This window comes from Eubalaena glacialis, chromosome 8, assembly GCF_028564815.1.
Source record: "Eubalaena glacialis isolate mEubGla1 chromosome 8, mEubGla1.1.hap2.+ XY, whole genome shotgun sequence".
NCBI classification, from domain to species: domain Eukaryota; kingdom Metazoa; phylum Chordata; class Mammalia; order Artiodactyla; family Balaenidae; genus Eubalaena; species Eubalaena glacialis.
In genome coordinates, this window is record NC_083723.1 from 121,547,623 (window position 1) to 121,567,300 (window position 19,678).

The 19,678-nt window shown below is 43.4% G+C and overlaps 1 protein-coding gene across 2 annotated transcripts in view; it reads left to right on the forward strand.

Moving 5' to 3' along the window:
• CNTNAP2 (contactin associated protein 2) overlaps window positions 1-19,678 on the forward strand; it is a 2,096,032-nt gene that overhangs the window by 1,932,125 nt on the left and 144,229 nt on the right. For both annotated transcript variants that reach the window (XM_061198858.1, XM_061198859.1), the window contains exon 21: window positions 17,714-17,807. In XM_061198858.1, coding sequence (XP_061054841.1) covers window positions 17,714-17,807 — 94 coding nt within the window. The remainder of the gene's footprint in view (window positions 1-17,713; window positions 17,808-19,678) is intronic.

Below are 19,678 nucleotides of genomic sequence, written 5' to 3' on the forward strand. Positions count from 1 at the left end.
TACATATATATATATGTATATTCTTTTCCAGATTCTTTTCCATGATAGGTTATTACAAGATATTGAACATAGTTCCCTGTGCTATGCAGTAGGACCTCGCTGATTATCTATTTTATATATAGTAGTCTGTGTATCTACTAATCCCAAACTCCTAATTTATCCCTCCCCCACTGAAATGTAGTGGGTGTTCCCACCTGGGGACATCTGCTCGGTGCATCTTCAGCTTTGCTCCACAAGGTGGCTGGACGGCAGAATCGCTCGAAAGTCTTTGTGTGGCGTTAGGAGGTATGAGGAGGCCTGTCATTTACTAAAAGACGTGCCTAGAAGGTGATATGGCCAGAGGGGGAATTTGAGGCTTATGCCAACGTCTCCCTCTTCCCGCAGGGAAGCTCCCTGCGCAGTCAGGTCACCCTGGGACAGTCACCCGCCTGTGCCCAGGTGGCCTAGGGGCTGGACAGGTGTGACCTTCTCAGGAGTGCACACCGGCAGATGCCTGACGCAGCCAACCTGCTCACCCCGCAGATTGGTCTGATCGTGTTCTTCAGTGAGGGGCTCATCTTCAAAGAAAGTCCTCGTATCTGGACCAGTCACAGCCGGGGCCCCCGTGGAGAACTTGCCAATCAGAGCGGCCACACCCACCTCCACACTGGCCGTCCCAGCCTCAGCAGACAAACCACCGGACAGCAGTACCATCCCACACACCAGCCTACTATGGTTTCCCTGTCCGTAGGCAGATGGTTCTAACACACCGTGTTTACTGATGGCTTTGTTAAAACTTCCCCCCAAAAACTCACCCAGGAATTTGCCAGGAACCAAATTTAAACAACCAACCCCTGAAAACACGTGCTGGACAAACCAAGATGACAGAAGCCAATAAAGACTGAAACAGAAAGGGCCCCAATCATATTCATCATGTTGACATGGTTTCTCATAACTGTTCTCCCTCATAGTTCTTTATTCTTTTCATTTAATTAATGGAAGATTTAGCCATCGCACTGTATAATTTTAGCAACATTATGCTTGTTAATACCTGTTTTCAGAATTGACCTTCCCTAATTTTATTTTATTTCTCTTCTTTGTCTTCCTCCTCCCTTTTTCCATCCATTGATTTGTTTTTCCTTATTCCTGGAAAGTCATTTTAGAGTCTATCAAAATGTGTTTTGCATTGAGATTTTCAGGAAAATATGCCACATGAAATGATTTAATTGATGCTGTGTTAACTATTATCTAAACCACCCACTACACTAGGTGTAGTCATTAAATTTGACGGCTATTAAAGTGATTTTAAACGTAAAAGCATATAAAAATCATAAGCTATTCTCACACTATATCTCTAAGAAGGAAATCAGAAGTATAATTACTAGATACCGGTTCAGATGTTGATTTTTAATGCTTTATCATCATCTTCTGAATGCTCATGTACAAGTCAAAAGACAAACCTGAAAACCCTAAATATGCTCTGACCAGATTCTTTGAAAAAATTATACAGCATTTGGGCCCTTCCTGCTATGAACATCTTCGAAATTAACTTTATTTAAAAAATGCTATATCAGCTATGAAACGAGAATTTCTCCTCTCATCCTTTGATATTTATAAATATTATAGGGATTTATTGATAAAAAAATCAGTTTGTTCTTTTTAAAATACTTTATGCTTTAAATAGTATTCAGTGTTTTTCCAGTAGGTGGAGTATTAGACTAGGGAAAGTAGATTAACATTCGAAAGCTAATTTTTTTTCTTTTTACTGTTTTGAGAAATTTTTTATATAAAACATAAATCACCTAATGGGCTCACTAATTCTTTTAATTGCATCAATACCACAGGATTTCAATTGCGCTAGACCTTTTGAGGCAAAATATGTTGTACTGATAATGTTTCCATAATAAAGATGGCATGATGACAATAGTAATAAGTACTTATAATAACTCATTTTAAAATTGCTTATCAAGTCATAAATGAAAACTCCTGACATCTCTGAAAGAGAAATTATGTGCATGTACAGGAAAGAAAGATGTGTCTCTTAAATCCTTTATTTCTCAGACCTTAACCACTTATGGAAAAGAGCATTCCTTGTGAGTTTAATATTGGTTCAAGGCCGACCCTGCCACTTGCAGTCTGTGACCTGGGGCAGGCCACTTACTCTCCTGGCACCCTGCTTTCTCCTCTACATTTGTGGGCAAAAGGTGATAAGCTAGCTCTTTCTAAGGCCCCTACCTGCTTCAATATCCCTGATGAATCTGTCTGTTTTGTAAACATTTTCTCAGGGTGAATGTTAGGAGCACATTTGCTGAGATGTGCGAATGCGTATGGCAGAGACAGCTCTTGGTCCATGGCCTGTGTCTCAGAACTGAAAGTGAGAAAACTCTGCCTGGTCTACGGGGCAGTGACTCTCCTTCCCGCGCTCTGTCCATCACTAGGATTGGCTGCAGGGGAACAGTGTGCTGATGGAACACTTTACAAGGTGATGCCCTGGAGCTGAGTCTTAGCAGAGGGTTCTGCTCAAAGCCCCAGGCACCTGGGAAAATACTACTCCTTAGGCCCAGAGTAGCAAAACATTTTCAGTCAGAGAAACCTTAAGTATTTCCTGGTTCAACCTCCTTGTTGTACAAATGAGGAAACAGGTCCAGGGAATCTTCGTGAAGTGTCCCCACCCAGCTGTTCAGTGGCAGAGCCAGGACCAGTCTCCTGGCCCGTCCTCGCTCCCCCGGACCGCCCTCCTGTCCTACGCTGGAAGTCCAGCCGAGTTCCCTAGTGACCCTGGCAAGGACAGCAAGACTCAGTCCTTCCCACCCTCCAAGGAAGAGAAACGAGGTCCTGTCAAAGCAGGTCTTCTGAGGGTGAACAGAAGAAACAATGGCCACTTTTCCTCCTTTTTGCATTTCCTTGGGCAGGTGATTTAGATTTGAAGAGAGCCTCCAGTTCCCGTTTGCAAGGTGTTCTCCATCCTAGAAAGGCTGGGGGTCCGTGGATTCAGCTGGATCTTTCCTAGATGTGGAAGCGAAGTCTCCTCTCCTTGGTCTTAGAGTAGAAGGACCCCAGACCCAGGCGCAGGCTGAGGAGAAGGGGGCTGAGGAGGTGAATGCATCTGCTTTGGTTCTAGGCTACGCCACCTCTAGCCTTGCTGAAAATTCATTCATTAAATGGAAGTCCCCCACGTGGTTGAGTCCAGCTCATCAGGGGACTGCAAGGAAGCTTGGGGCCAGTAATAAAGTGAGTGGGTTAGATAACATCCCCAGAGCAAGAACTAATTCAATCATTGTGTTTGGTGACAGGAGAGCAGAAGTGCTTGCCAGGCAAAAGGACACAGCAAAAAGGGAGCCCTGGAACATGTTCCAGAGAACATAGTGGTCCAAGGGCTGAAAGATGTTGAGTAGGGTCAGAGCAGAGGGGCAGGGGGGAGGGGAGAGCAATGCCCTTTCCTCATTCAGGAAGATGGCGCCTTCCCCTCTGATCGCCTCAGGGGCATTTCATCCATCCTGAAGCAGCAAAGGCTCCCTGGCTGGTCCACCTGCAGGTGACTGAAGTATTCCTTCACAGAGGGGCACCAGGTAGCCTGTTCAGGCACCTCTTTACCGGTGTGCATCGCTCTCCTGAGAATGAAAGTTTGACAATTTCTAGTTTATTTCATGGTTCTGTTACAGGGGAGAGTGTTTCTTGGCCTCTTTCTTCTCTTTCTGTATCTATAAAACAGCAGGGCTCCTAAGCAGTTTAGGCCAAAACCAAAATAAGGTAGATGTCACCGTGACCTCCCCGATGGCCCCCTGCCATCGGCATCCTTGGTTGCCCTTGGAATTGGAGGGATAAGCCTGTGTCCGGGCAGTCCAGGTGGGAAGAGGCTGGTGTGCTGGCCTCCACAGTGATGCGCTTGTGCTTCCCAGCCTTGTGGTCCCAGGAATGGGTTATGATGAACTCACAGCTCCCAGAGAAGCAGGGTCTCCCAGAGCGTAAAGATTCAGACCCCAGACTAGCCATCAGTCAGTGTCCTTCCAGGATGGCGTCAGGCTGGCTCACCCAAACCCGACGGCCATGACATTCTCTGTGGGCTTCAGTCAGTTGGATCGTCCCTAGAGCTCTTCTCCTCTAAGAGCAGAAGTTCCAGTGGAAGTAGAACCTTGGTTTTCCGTATCCTAAATACACACACACACACACCTCCCAACACCAACATGGCTCATTCAATAAATGTTAAGTGAGCATCTAAGATGATACAGACCCATTTCATGTGGGTAATAAATGGACCAGGAGATTTACTAGATAATCTCACGGAAAAGAAAGAGCCAGAAGTGCAGAGGTGAGGTGCCATCCCCTGGGCTCCGATGCCCGGTGTCTTTCCTCTGCCTGCCTAGCCCACAGCTCAAGGTTTCGCAAGCGTGTGCGCCTCGGGCCCTGTGTCTGGGAGAGCGAGAGGTGGATGGGGCGGACCCCTGTCCTCACAGAGTCACTGTCGAGGCAGGGGACCCTGTAACGGGTGGCAGACCCACACGAACTCTACTTTTCAGTCTCCCGCTCGCGTCTGTGTTTCTCCTGTGTCCTCTCCATGAAGGAGAACAAAACGACCTGGAGTCAGGAAGAGGTGGAAAACATTTACATGGATTTCCCCTTGATGCTGGGGTCAGTCTTGCTCTTTCCCGTTCTCAGTTGTGAATGGTCTGGGGCTTGCGGGACCCCCATCTGCGGATCTGCAAGTGGGATGGAGAATAAGGTGGGAGAGAAAGATACAGCCTCTGCTCTTAAACTCTCTCTCCTGTAAAGTCCATCGGGGTTTCCGGCTAGAAGGCATTGAGACAGGTAACAGTGAGACTAGCTGATATCTGTTTCTCATCCCTCTTTTCTGTTTGCACTGGCCTCTTCCCATGTTTAAACTTGGAGTTAAATATCCATCAAGATGGTTTGTTCTGAATTCAATATTGCTAAGCTGATTCCAAGTATTACCCAGAATTAGGGATTAGGAGAAGAGGCAAGAAATCCCGGGCCCTTGTCCGGAGCCCCAGAAATGTGTCCTCGGGGCAGTGTATCATGACCCTTCGTCTCCAGACATGGGGCTGGGCCCTCGGATGGTGAGAAGTGACCACGCTGCCTCAGTCTTTCTTCCCTCCTCCTTCCCCGCCTCCTCCATTTCATCCCCAAAACCTAAACAGGCTGAGGAAATCCCTTCAAACTCTGCCAAGACAAACTGTGGCTTAAAATGGAAATGAACTGAAATCACAAAATAATACCTGAACGACATTAAAGCTCTGAACTCAGCGTGTGAGATGCGAGGCCCAGCCTGAGTCAGAATGATGGTAAATGTCGAACAAATGAGTGTCCCTTTAAGGTGTCCTGGGGCACATGGTGTCACAGTCTTTAATTTTAATGAGGCTCTATTACACAATCTCTTATTGCCGCTTAACTGCCGGTGAAATGACCACCAGCTAAATGTACAGCAAAATAGCTCATGTGGACCCCAAAGAAATTACCTTGAAATTATTGCACTTGACCATGACAGATGCACCAGGGTTCGTTGGAAGAGTGGCAGCCACCTGGTAATATAAGTGAAACAGTATAATGTGACGCGTCCTGAGGCTTTGCAGGTTGAGCTGTACTTGCCTAATCTGATTTAATGCATTTTCTCCTTTAAATGTAAATACTTAAAACACAGCTGATCTCTCCCCTGGTTGAACCAGTGGGGCTGGCTCAGGAGACTGTCCCTTTCAGCCTAACATTGTCTTTGTGGCTGGGTGTAGCTGGGTTGGAATGTCAATTCTGCCACATACTCCTTTTCTGAGTTTGGATGCTTTTTGTAATATCAAAGCAAAGGACACTATGCAATACCTATTAAATGACTTAAGATGTGAAAAGCCTGGCACAAAGGCTTGCACACAGTAGTGGCTCAATACGTGCGTCCTCCTTTTCCTGGTGTAGATGCCTGGGTCCGAACAGGAGACAGAAATCACATAGTAGGTTAAACATAGGGTTTTAATATAAGAATTGTTTTTTTAACATCTTTATTGGAGTATAATTGCTTTACAATGGTGTGTTAGTTTCTGCTTTATAACAAAGTGAATCAGTTATACATACACATAGATCCCCATATCTCTTCCCTCTTGCGTCTCCCTCCCTCCCACCCTTCCTATCCCACCCCTCTAGGTGGACACAAAGCACCAAACTGACTTCCCTGTGCTATGTGGCTGCTTCCCACTAGCTATCTATTTTACATTTGGTAGTGTATATATGTCCGTGCCACTCTCTCACTTCGTCCCAGCTTACTGTTCCCCCCTCTGTGTCCTCAAGTCCATTCTCTATGTCTGCGTCTTTATTCCTGTCTTGCCCCTAGGTTCTTCAGAACCATTTATTTTTTTTTAAGATTCCATATATATGTGTTAGCATACGGTATTTGTTTTTATCTTTCTGACTTACTTCACTCTGTATGACAGACTCTAGGTCCATCCAATTCACTACAAATAACTCAATTGTGTTTCTTTTCATGGCTGCGTAATATTCCATTGTATATATGTGCGACATCTTCTTTATCCATTCATCTGTCGATGGACAATTAGGTTGCTTCTATGTCCTGGCTACTGTAAATAGAGCTGCACTGAACATTGTGGTACATGACTCTTTTTGAATTATGGTTTTCTCAGGGTATATGCCCAGTAGTGGGATTGCTGGGTCATATGGTAGTTCTATTTTTAGTTTTTTAAGGAACCTCCATACCCTTCTCCATAGTGGCTGTATCAATTTACATTCCTACCAACAGTGCAAGAGGGTTCCCTTTTCTCCACACCCTCTCCAGCATTTACTGTTTGTAGATTTTTTGATGATGGCCATTCTGACTGGTGTGAGGGGATACCTCATTGTAGTTTTGATTTGCATTTCTCTAATGATTAGTGATGTTGAGCATTCTTTCATGTGTCTGTTGGCAATCTGTATATCTTCTTTGGAGAAATGTCTATTTAGGTCTTCTGCCCATTTTTGATTGGGTTGTTTGTTTTTTTGATATTGAGCTGCATGAGCTGCTTGTAAATTTTGGAGATTAATCCTTTGTCAGTTGCTTCATTTGCAAATATTTTCTCCCATTCTGAGGGTTGTCTTTTGGTCTTGTTTATGGTTTCCTTTGCTGTGCAAAAGCTGTTAAGTTTCATTAGGTCCCATTTGTTTATTTTTGTTTTTATTTCCATTTCTCTAGGAGGTGGGTCAAAAAGGATCTTGCTGTGATTTATGTCATAGAGTGTTCTGCCTATGTTTTCCTCTAAGAGTTTAATAGTGTCTGGCCTTACATTTAGGTCTTTAATCCGTTTTGAGTTTATTTCTGTGTATGGTGTTAGGGAGTGTTCTAATTTCATTCTTTTACATGTAGCTGTCCAGTTTTCCCAGCACCACTTATTGAAGAGGCTGTCTTTTCTCCATTGTATATTCTTGCCTCCCTTATCAAAAATAAGGTAACCATATGTGCCTGGGTTTATCTCTGGGCTTTCTATCCTGTTCCATTGATCTATATTTCTGTTTTTGTGCCAGTACCGTACTGTCTTGATTACTGTAGCTTTGTAGTATAGTCTGAAGTCTGGGAGCCTGAATCCTCCAGCTCCGTTTTTCTTTCTCAAGATTGCTTTGGCTATTCAGGGTCTTTTGTGTTTCCATACAAATTGTGAAATTTTTTATTCTAGTTCTGTGAAAAATGCCATTGGTAGTTTGATAGGGATTGCACTGAATCTGTAGATTGCTTTGGGTAGTATAGTCATTTTCACAATGTTGATTCTTCCAATCCAAGAACATGGTCTATCTCTCCATCTGTTTGTATCATCTTTAATTTCTTTCATCAGTGTCTTATAGTTTTCTGCATACAGGTCTTTTGTCTCCTTAGGTAGGTTTATTTCTAGGTATTTTATTCTTTTTGTTGCAGTGGTAAATGGGAGTGTTTCCTTAATTTCTCTTTCAGATTTTTCATCATTAGTGTATAGGAATGCAAGAGATTTCTGTGCATTAATTTTGTATCCTGCTACTTTACCAAATTCATTGATTAGCTCTAGTAGTTTTCTGGTAGCATCTTTAGGATTCTCTATGTATACTATCATGTCATCTGCAAACAGTGACAGTTTTACTTCTTTTGCAATTTGGATTCCTTTTATTTCTTTTTCTTCTCTGATTGCTGTGGCTAAAACTTCCAAAACTATGTTGAATAATAGTGGTGAGAGTGGGCAACCTTGTCTTGTTCCAGATCTTGGTGGAAGTGGTTTCAGTTTTTCACCATTGGAATGATGTTGGCTGTGGGTTTGTCATATATTGCCTTTATTATGTTGAGGTAAGTTCCTTCTATGCCTACTTTCTGGAGGGTTTTTATCATAAATGGGTGTTGAATTTTGTCAAAAGCTTTTTCTGCATCTATTGAGATGATCATATGGTTTTTCTCCTTCAATTTGTTAATATGGTTTATTGATTGATTTGCATGTATTGAAGAATCCTTGCATTCATGGGATTAAACCCCACTTGATCATGGTGTATGATCCTTTTAATGTGCTGTTGGATTCTGTTTGCTAGTATTTTGTGGAGGATTTTTGCATCTATGTTCATCAGTGATACAGGCCTGTAGTTTTCTTTTTTTGTGACATCCCTGTCTGGTTTTGGTATCAGGGTAATGGTGGCCTCATAGAATGAGTTTGGGAGTGTCCCTCCCTCTGCTATATTTTGGAAGAGTTTGAGAAGGATAGGTGTTAGCTCTTCTCTAAATGTTTGATAGAATTCACCTGTGAAGCCGTCTGGTCCTGGGCTTTTGTTTGTTGGAAGATTTTTAATCACAGTTTCAATTTCAGTGCTTGTAATTGGTCTGTTTATACTTTCTATTTCTTCCTGGTTCAGTCTTGGAAGGTTGTGCTTTTCTAAGAATTTGTCCATTTCTTCCAGGTTGTCCATTTTATTGGCATATAGTTGCTTGTAGTAATCTCTCATGATCCTTTATATTTCTGCAGTGTCAGTTGTTACTTCTCCTTTTTCATTTCTAATTCTATTGGTTTGCGTCTTCTCCCTTTTTTTCTTGATGAGTCTGGTTAATGGTTTATCAGTTTTGTTTATTTTCTCAAATAACCAGCTTTTAGTTTTATTGATCTTTGCTATTGTTTCCTTCATTTCTTTTTCATTTATTTTTCATCTGATTTTTATGATTTCTTTCCTTCTGCTAACTTTGGGGCTTTTTTTTTTTCTTCTTTCTCTGATTGCTTTAGGTGTAAGGTTAGGTTGTTTATTTGAGATGTTTCTTGTTTCTTAAGGTAGGATTGTATTGCTATAAACTTCCCTCTTAGAACTGCTTTTGCTGCATCCCATAGGTTTTGGGTCATTGTGTTTTCATTGTCATTTGTTTCTAGGTATTTTTTGATTTTCTCTTTGATTTCTTCAGTGATCTCTTGGTTATTTAGTAGTGTATTGTTTAGCCTCCTTGTGTTTGTGTTTTTTACAGTTTTTTTCCTGTAATTGGTATCTAGTCTTGTAACGTTGTGGTTGGAAAAGGTACTCGATACGATTTCCGTTTTCTTAAATTTACCAAGGCTTGATTTGTGACCCAAGATATGATCCATCCTGGAGAATGTTTCATGAGCACTTGAGAAGAAAGTGTATTCTGTTGTTTTTGGATGGAACGTCCTATCTTGTTTAATGTGTCATTTAAAGCTTGTGTTTCCTTATTTATTTTCATTTTGGATGATCTGTCCATTGGTGAAAGTGGGGTGTTAAAGTCCCCTACTATTATTGTGTTATGTTGATTTCCCCTTTTATGGCTGTTAGCATTTGCCTTATGTATTGAGGTGCTCCTATATGGGTGCATAAATATTTACAATTGTTATATCTTCTTCTTGGATTGATCCCTTGATCATTATGTAGTGTCCTTCTTTGTCTCTTGTAATAGTCTTTATTTTAAAGTCTATTTTGTCTGATATGAGAATTGCTACTCCAGCTTTCTTTTGACTTCCATTTGCATGGAATATCTTTTTCCATCCCCTCACTTTCAGTCTGTGTGTGTCCCTAGGTCTGAAGTGGGTCTCTTGTAGACAGCATACATATGGGTCTTGTTTTTGTATCCATTCAGCCAGTCTGTGTCTTTTGGTGGGAGCATTTAATCCATTTACATTTAAGGTAATTATCGATATGTATGTTCCTATTACCATTTTCTTAATTGTTTTCTGTTTGTTATTGTAGGTCTTTTCCTTCTCTTGTGTTTCCTGCCTAGAGAAGTTCCTTTAGCATTTGCTGTAAAGCTGGTTTGGTGGTACTGAATTCTCTTAGCTTTTGCTTGTCTGTTACGGTTTTAATTTCTGTGTCAAATCTGAATGAGATCCTTGCTGAGTAGAGTAATTTTGGTTGTAGGTTTTTCCCTTTCATCACTTTAAATATGTCCTGCCACTCCCTTCTGGCTTGTAGCGTTTCTGCTGAAAGATCAGCTGAAAACCTTATGGGGATTCCCTTGTATGTCATTTGTTGCTTTTCCCTTGCTGCTTTTAATATTTTTTCTTTGTATTTAATTTTTGATAGTTTGATTAATATGTGTCTTGGAGCGTTTCTCCTTGGATTTATCCTGCATGGGACTCTCTGCGCTTCCTGGACTTGATTGACTATTCCCTTTCCCATATTAGGGAAGTTTTCTACTATAATCTCCTCAAATATTTTCCCAGTCCCTTTCTTTTTCTCTTCTTCTTCTGGGACCCCTATAATTCGAATGTTGGTGCATTTAATGTTGTCCCAGAGATCTCTGGGACTGTCCTCAATTCTTTTCATTCTTTTTCTTTATTCTGCTCTGCTGTAGTTATTTCCACTATTTTATCTTCCAGGTCACTTATCCGTTCTTCTGCCTCTCTTAGTCTGCTATTGATTCCTTCTAGAGAATTTTTAATTTCACTTATTGTGTTGTTCATCCTTGTTTATTTGCTCTTTAGTTCTTCTAGGTCTTTGTTAAACATTTCCTGTATTTTCTCCATTCTATTTCCAAGATTTTGGATCATCTTTACTATCATTACTCTGAATTCTTTTTCAGGTAGACTGTCTATTTCCTCTTCATTTGTTTGGTCTGGTGGGTTTTTACCTTGCTCCTTCATCTGCTGTGTGTTTCTCTGTCTTCTCGTTTTGCTTAACTTACTGTGTTTGGGGTCTCCTTTTTGCAGGCTGCAGGTTTATAGTTCCCATTGTTTTTGGTGTCTGCCCCCAGTGAGTAAGGTTGGTTCAGTGGGTTGTGTAGGCTTCCTGGTGGAGGGGACTGGTGCCTGTGTTCTGGTGGATGAGGCTGGATCTTGTCTTTCTGGTGGGCAGGACTGCGTCCGGTGGTGTTTTGGAGTGTCTGTGACCTTATGATTTTAGGCAGCCTCTCTGCTAATGGGTGGGATTGTGTTTCTGTCTTGCTAGTTGCTTGGCATGGGGTGTTCAGCACTGGAACTTGCTGGTCATTGAGTGGAGCTGAGTCTTAGCGTTGAGATGGAGATCTCTGGGAGAGCTTTCGCCATTTGATATTACATGGAGCTGGGAGGTGTCTGGTCGACCAATGTCCTGTACTCGGCTCTCCCACCTCAAAGGCTCAGCCCTGACACCTGGGCGGAGCACCAAGACCCTGTCAGCCACACGGCTCAGAAGAAAAGGGAGGAAAAAAAAAGAAAGAAAGAAAGAAAGAATTAATTAATTAATTAATTAATTAAAGTTATTAAAATAGGAAATTTTTTAAGTTATTAAAAATAAAAAATTAAAAAGTAATTAAAAAAAGAAAGAAAGAAGAGAGCAACCAAACCAAAAAACAAATCCACCAATGATAACAAGCACTTAAAACTATACTAAAAAAAAAAAAAGACAGACAGAACCCTAGGACAAATGGTAAAAGCAAAGCTATACAGACAAAATCACACAAAGAAGCATACACATACATACTCACAAAAAGAGAAAAAGGAAAAAAATATATATATATGTATAAAAAAATGAAGAGAGCAACCAAATCAATAAACAAATCTACCAATGATAATAAACTCTAAATACTAAACTAAGATAAACATAAAACCAGAAACAAATTAGATGCAGAAAGCAAACCCCAAGTCTACAGTTGCTACCAAAGTCCACCGCCTCAATTTTGGGTTGATTCATTGTCTATTCAGGTATTCCAGAGATGCAGGGTACATCAAGTTGATTGTGGAGATTTAATCCACTGCTCCTGAGGCTGCTGGGAGAGATTTCCCTTTCTCTTATTTGTTTGCACAGCTCCTGGGGTTCAGCTTTGGATTTGGCCCTGCCTCTGTGTGTAGGTCGCCTGAGGGCATCTGTTCTTCACTCAGACAGGACGGTGTTAAAGGAGCAGCTGATTCGGGGGCTCTGGCTCACTCAGGCCAGGGGGAGGGAGGGGTACGGATGCGGGGCGAGCCTGTGGCGGCAGAGGCCGGCGTGACGTTGCAGCAGCCTGAGGCGCGCCGTGTGTTCTCCCGGGGAAGTTGTCCCTTGATCACGGGACTCTGGCAGTGGTGGGCTGCACAGGCTCCCGGGAGGGGCGGTGTGGAGAGTGACCTGTGCTCGCACACAGGCTTCTTGGTGGCGGCAGCAGCAGCCTTAGCATCTCATGCCCATCTCTGGGGTCCGCGCTGATAGCCGCGGCTCGCGCCCGTCTCTGGAGCTCATTTAGGCAGTGCTCTGAATCCCCTCTCCTTGTGCACCCCAAAACAATGGTCTCTTGCCTCTTCGGCAGCTCCAGACCTTTTCCCGGACTCCCTCCCGGCTAGCTGTGGCACACTAGCCCCCTTCAGGCTGTGTTCACGCCGCCAACCCCAGTCCTCTCCCTGGGATCCGACCGAAGCCCGAGCCTCAGCTCCCAGCCCCCGCCCGCCCCGGCGGGTGAGCAGACAAGCCTCTCGGGCTGGTGAGTGCTGGTCGGCACCCATCCTCTGTGCAGGAATCTCTCCGCTTTGCCCTCCGCACCCCTGTGGCTGCGCTCTCCTCCATGGCTCCGAAGCTTCCCCCCCGGCCCACCCCCCGTCTCTGCCAGTGAAGGGGCTTCCTAGTGTGTCAAGCTTTTCCTCCTTCACAGCTCCCTCCCAGAAGTGCAGGTCCCATCCCTATTCTTTTGTCTCTGTTTTTTCTTTATTCTTTTGCCCTGCCCAGGTACGTGGGGAGTTTCTTGCCTTTTGGGAAGTCTAAGGTCTTCTGCCACTGTTCAGTAGGTGTTCTGTAGGAGTTGTTCCACATGTAGATGTATTTCTGATGTATCTGTGGGGAGGAGGGTGATCTCCACATCTTACTCCTCCGCCATCTTGAAGGTCCCTCCCATCTTTACACTTTTAAAAGTGATTAACTAGATATTCAGAGACATGCAGGATACCATGGGATACACTGTGCTTAGGGTCTAAGTGACAGGAAGCTTGCACTGCAGCCTGGACTTGCTACACAACTTCTTTGATTTTTTGACACCCCTGACTGAAGAAATTCTCATTTGAGCACTGGCTTCTAGGAAATCAAATGGAAAGAGTCTAAAATGTACAGAAGCAGAGGAAGAGCCTTGGGAAGGCATTGCTTCTGAGACAGGAAGGAAGGGGGTAGGGTATAACCATTAAAAGAATGAAACAACCATTAAGAAGAACAGGATTCGATAGAAACTGCTTAGAACTCACTAGGCTCCTGAAACAAGAATTAACTGCAATAAAGGAAACCTCCAGGATGTAAGGAAAGCCCTGTAGAGTTTGCTAGAAGCATCCGTGGCTGAGGGAGGAGACCCACAGAAGGACCAGCATGGGGGCTCCAGACGTCGTGGGAAAAGCCGTGCCCCGCCACAGAGAGCAGAGAAGTTCTGGTTTGGCGGGGCTGGAACTGGCCTGGGGTTGCTCGGCCAGCACAAAGCCACTGTCTGGAGTGCAGGTGGGGAAGCAGGGACCCAGCGTGTGTGTGTGGGGGGGGCTGGGGAGCTGGGGGCAGGGGGCTTCCGAGCACGCAGGCCACGCAGGGCTGCACGGGGGCTCTGGTTTCCAGGGGAGACGGAGGGTCACCAGGCCGTAGGCTCACAGAGGCGTCCTGCTCTGGGCCTGTGGCTTGGGCACACCTCACACCCTAGGCCGAACCTCCACTACCTCCCCGCCCCCAAGCCAGCACTGGAAATTTCCAGAAGCCCCTTCTTCCCTCCAGGGCTGAGAAAGTTTAACATCCTGCTCATTTTAAAGGAGATTAAAGGAATTCGTGTTTATCATAGAGCAGATATTGAAGGGTGAATTGGAGCCAGGAGGCAATGAGTGGATTACTGGCCCAAAGAGAGTTACATACCAGGGGTCACGATGGGGATATCACTGGGCGAGAGACGGGAAGAGGATGGGGCTTGTGTTGGGAGGATTCCAGAAAGCACGATTGGGTGCTCTAGAAAGCAGGGGCAATTCCGGAGTCGGGCAGCTTTGCAGCCTTCGTCTGGGAGGCAGGAAGAGTGGAGCAGGGCTAGAGCTATTATTTGAGAACCGAGCTGGGAGAAGGTGATGTTCAGTCATGGTTTTGGTGGCACGGCTCTTTTTTTTTAATTTCCTGAATTAGTTTTCTACTGCTGCTGTAACAACTTACCACAAATTTAGGGTAACACCGATTTATTATCTTATGGTTCTGGAGGCCAGACATCCGAATTTAGTATCGCTGAGCTGATGCTCAGGTGCTGGCAGGGCTGGTTCCCCCGGCACCCCAGGCTGTGAGGGGAGAATCTAGTTCCTTGCCTTTTTCAGCCTCTAGAGGGCGCCCGCATCCCGTGGCTCGTCACCCCAGAGAGTCCGGGATCCTTCACGGAGCCACGTCTTCAAGGCCCCCGAGCTCTCTTGCCTTTCCTGCCGTGCCCTCCACTTCACCTCCTCCTGTTCCGCAACCCCACCTGCCTCCCTCCTCCTCAGCACAAGGCAGGAGGGAGTGTGAGAGAGAGAGAAGGAAAAAGTTAGCCAGACTCTTCTTTCCTCGTAGCTCTCCTCCTGCTTTCCTCTTTTATTACAGAATTACCGCAGACACGAGAGTTTGATCTTTGTGAACGTTAAAGCCTTCCTGTGTATCTTCAGCACTTGTCATATTTTCTATGTCAGTTGTTCCAAAAGAGTTTCCTAACTGAACAAGTAATTTGTATTAGAATTATAGGTCATTGCCCACTTAGATTCCTGTCCAACATTTTTTCATTAATGACTTCATTAATGAATGAAGACTTGGCATGTTTGTGATATTTATAGATAAATCAAAACCAGGCAGAATCACTGATGACAGAATCAAGATTCAAAAACTTTTGAGTAGGCTGTTATTATGCTTCAAAACAAAAGAAAGAAATTTAGTATAAATAAATGTAAATTTTAGCTTTTGGTTCAAGTCACCAACTGCATATATGAAGGAAGGGGAAGAGCTGAAAGTAACCTATGGAGACAAACTAGGAATTTTATTTTGCATGAGCTCAGTAAAGATAATATAAAATGTGCCCAAAAGCCAACTCTGTCTGGTCTGGGTCCCTAGAAACAGTTCAGGAAAAGAAAGGTAATTCTGTTGTGTGAATCAGGCCACCTCTGAGCACTGATTTCACCTGTGTCCACTGCTTGAAGAGTTGCAGGAACGAATGTCAGCACATTTTTATTGAGGAGCTGCTATGTGTTCAGCACTGTCCTGGGCCCAAAGATACAAGAAATCTAAAAGTCTAAGCAGAGAAATTTGATATTTTTAAAAAATTGGGTACCATATATCCGTAAAATGGAATACCCATCATTCATTGCAAGGGATGATTTAGTTGTATGTGTATTGACACAGAAAGAGTCTCCTATTACATTGTTAAGCAATGAAAAGTAAATGCAAATGCAAAACAATATGTGTAGTTGGGTTCCATCCAATTTTTGTAAAAAATCAAAAGAATAGACATAAAAAAATTAACATTAAATTTTTGTCTGCAAATCTATTATTTTCTCTATAATGAACATATATTCTTTGTATCCATTTTTAAGTTATTTAACAAAATAGATTAAATGAGAAGTATTTAGGGGGAGATCATCACTGAAGCATAGTAGGGTATCTTACTAATTATTGTTATATTGGCACTTTCAGGAAGCCTTTTGACAACAGGCAGTAGAGGTGGATGGAGGGACCGCAGCAGTTATGCATGTGTGCCACCGGATGGCGCCAAAGCAGCTAGTTAATGTTTAGCAGCAGAAATAGTTGCCTTTGCTCCAGAGAAAATACAATAAAGTAGTAAAATGTTTAAGACTCTCTGGCCAGAATAAGTGTTTTGTTAACGATGCACTTGAAATTGTAGAAAGCTTTTCAAAATTATAGTCGAACACGCCGCTGATTGCTTTAATCATGTGTTTTGGACTTTTATCGCAGTGCTACCAGAAACTCACCCATGCACAAAAAAACTTACAGTACCCGTTCTGCAGGTCAAAACTCCCAAAATTCCTGAGACGTGACGATTCTTTGACTCTTAACCTTGAGTAACAATAACCTCGAGGTTTCTAGTAAGCAGTCTCAAAATTCCGGTGTGTAGGCGGTCATTAATAATTAGCCATCATTCCTCAAAGTAACTCATTCTCCTCTTGACAAGTGAGTTTAGCTCCCTCCCCGCGCACTTCCAGCCACCCTCTCCTTCCCGGAAGCAGGTCTCCTTCCTGCAGCTTTGCCCATCTTGGCCCGTCAGGAGCCAAGACCCGGGAGTGGATCTAGTTTCTGGAGTCTGTGCTGCTGCCTTCAGCAAGTAGCTTCCTTGCGCAGTTCCCACGGGAAGGCCCTGCCAGATAGGGATGCAGTGTTTCCTTCTGACCCACACCTTGCCTTATGCTGACCTGAGCAGGTATCAAACTCACTTCAGAAAAATGAAAGGTTACAGAAGAGGCTTTTCACATGTGGGTACACAGAAGCACAGAAAGTTCTAGGAGCTCACAGTTGGGGAAACGCAACCAGAATGTTTGGGTTGTAAAAATTCAGCTAAGGCAAGAAAAGCCACTTAGGGACACAAAGGACAAGAGAAGCCCTGTGATTCTGGGACACCACCACTTGCACTTTGACGTGGGAAGTGTAATCAGAAATGTGCCTTGCTACAACAGGCATTACCTGTAAGCTAGTCCCACCTGCTTCGTTGTCTCCTCCCTCTGCTGCCAACTCAGCTCCACTCCGAAAGGACAGCTCTGCCAGAGCAAAGGCGTCTCTGTCCCCTCCAGGCTCTGATGCCCCTGCCCTGTGGCAGGAAGGAGAAGTCACCCTCGTTTTGATAAGCAAGAAAACTATGAACCTGAATCTCAGCATTTGAATTACATATCCATATATATTAATATATTCATATTCATATTTGAACATATATATGTTCTGAAGATCAATATTTGTGTGCAATTTGATAGACCCTAACGGTGAAGAAAACAGTACAGTAAGACGATCCTAAAGAAAATCCATCGCTATAGATGTAGCATTTTCTATCTCAGAGGTCAATACTAGGGATTGGATCAAGCAGGTTTCACTCTGTTAAAATGAGCAAAGATCTTCATCCAGGAGGTAAATTATCCACAGAAAATGTGCGTAAGCTGGAGAACAATTCATAAAGGATCTTCACTTACCAAGCTCAATTTGTTTTCCAATAACCCCAGCAAAGGAAGGGATGGACTTCCCATTTTCTCAGGCTGGTATTTCAGAGTCAGCAGTGATGAAATAAGATCCAGAAACTGAGGTTCAAAGAATGATGTCATCCCCCCTGGAAGATCTGTGTCCAGTGCAGGATGGTGACATTCTTCTAAAAGTGTCTCTCTTTTTCTTCCTGCAGCTGGATCATTATCCTTCTGTGAGTTACCATCTGCCAAGTTCATCTGACACTCTGTTCAATTCTCCCAAGTCGCTCTTTCTAGGAAAAGTTATAGGTAAGAATTTGGGGTAAATTGCTCACATAATTTTCTAAAGCTACTAATTCGCCTTTGAAATACATTGTGATTGGTGGTGGAGGCGTCTAAGTCAATGATGGTGATGAAACCCATGTTACGTGGTGTGTGACAGACTGAAACACATATGAAGCCAAGTATCTGCTCCTGGCTTCTTGATCTGGAATCTGTTCATTTAAGAGCCACCCTGGCCCTTCTCTTTACTACACGTCAGTGCTATCTAGATTAAATAGAGATGTGATTGGCTAAGCATTTTAAAATGATTACTGTAAAGCCAATGAATTTTTTTTCTAAGAGGACGTATATCGTGAACCCAAAGTGGAAATAGTCAGATGGTGGGTAATGTGCCGGCCAAGGAGGAGGTGAATTTGTGATCAGAATGTTATTAATCGTTAAAAGCACTCATTTTAAAAGATGGGGGTGGGAGGAGCTAGCAGATAATGAAGAGAACAGGGGACCCAACCTATAATAATAAATAACAATAATACACACTTACATAGGACTTTCTATGGGCCAAGCTCCATTTTAAGCACTTCAGATACATGAACTCATTTACTCTTCCTAGCAATTCCATGAGATAGTCAATATGATCATCTCCATTTTACAAATGAGAAAACTGAGGCACCAAGAGGTTAAATAACATACCCAAGGCCACCAATTTAAGTGGTGGAATCAAAACTTGGACCCGGGCAGTCAGATACCGGGGTCTCTGTTCCTGACTACTGTCCTGTAACCTCTGTGATGGTTGACTCAGGAATGAAAGAGAAAGGCAGAAGAAGGAGATTTGGGTAGCAGAGGTTGACCAGTTGAGGGATAAGCTCTACATCCCATGTCAGAGAGTGGCCAAGAGCAAAAAGTATTCCAGGACTTAGAACCAGAAAGACACCAGGCAAGACAGGGAGCAAACAGAGTTGTAGGTAAGACCCCACGGGAAAGGGCCACATCCTCAACAAAAAGGCGGGAAGGAGGGGCAATAGCTCAGTCGGGGGGGTGGAAGTGGAAAAGGAAAGAGGGCCCAGACTCACGGGTCACCTGCTGTTTTAGGCATTGTGCTAAAAGTCTTACGTGTGTAAATGTGACAACTTAATGTCACAACAATCCCGTTAAGCAAGACCTATGATTATTATCCTCATTTTACAGAGGAGGAAACTAAAGCTGAGGATGGTCAGTATGCCCAAGTTACTCAACTAGTATGTGGTAAAGTAGAGTTTTGAAGCTGCGTCTCTCTGATGAGAGTCCATGGTTAAACAGATCAAAAGAACTTGTCATTAAGGGTCAAGGTCCAGAAGGAATGCAGCTGAAAGTCGAGTGATGCCATTATAATTTATTACATATGCCAGTATGTTAGTGGAATAGAGGCTTAGGCATCCATAAGGCATGGATCCTGAGACGTTGGTGAGCGCCCAAATGCCGCCATATGCATTCCACAGTTCAGTGAAGAATAAATGGAAATTTTAAGTGTTCCTTCAGGGTTGTAATGATTCCATCTAAACAAACCCTACACTATGACACTGATATTCCTAAAGACACTGCACTATGATATTCCTAAAGTAACATCCACCATGAACATACTTGAAACAATGGACTTTATTTCTTTAGTGAAACTCACAAAGTCAAGTTTGACAGGAATGTTGGGTGATTGCCAGGTTCCCTCACTATAAGTAACACTCTCTTGTTCATCAGCATTTCACGTCAGGTGATTAAATTGGCACTTCAGCAAAATTACAATATGCAATGAGGCATGGACCTTCGAGGTCATGAACAAATAACATTGTAAAGGCAAATCCTCTATAATAACTAAGTATTTACTGTGCTAGAAATCTGTGTCAAGCTAAAAAGCATAATATGAACTT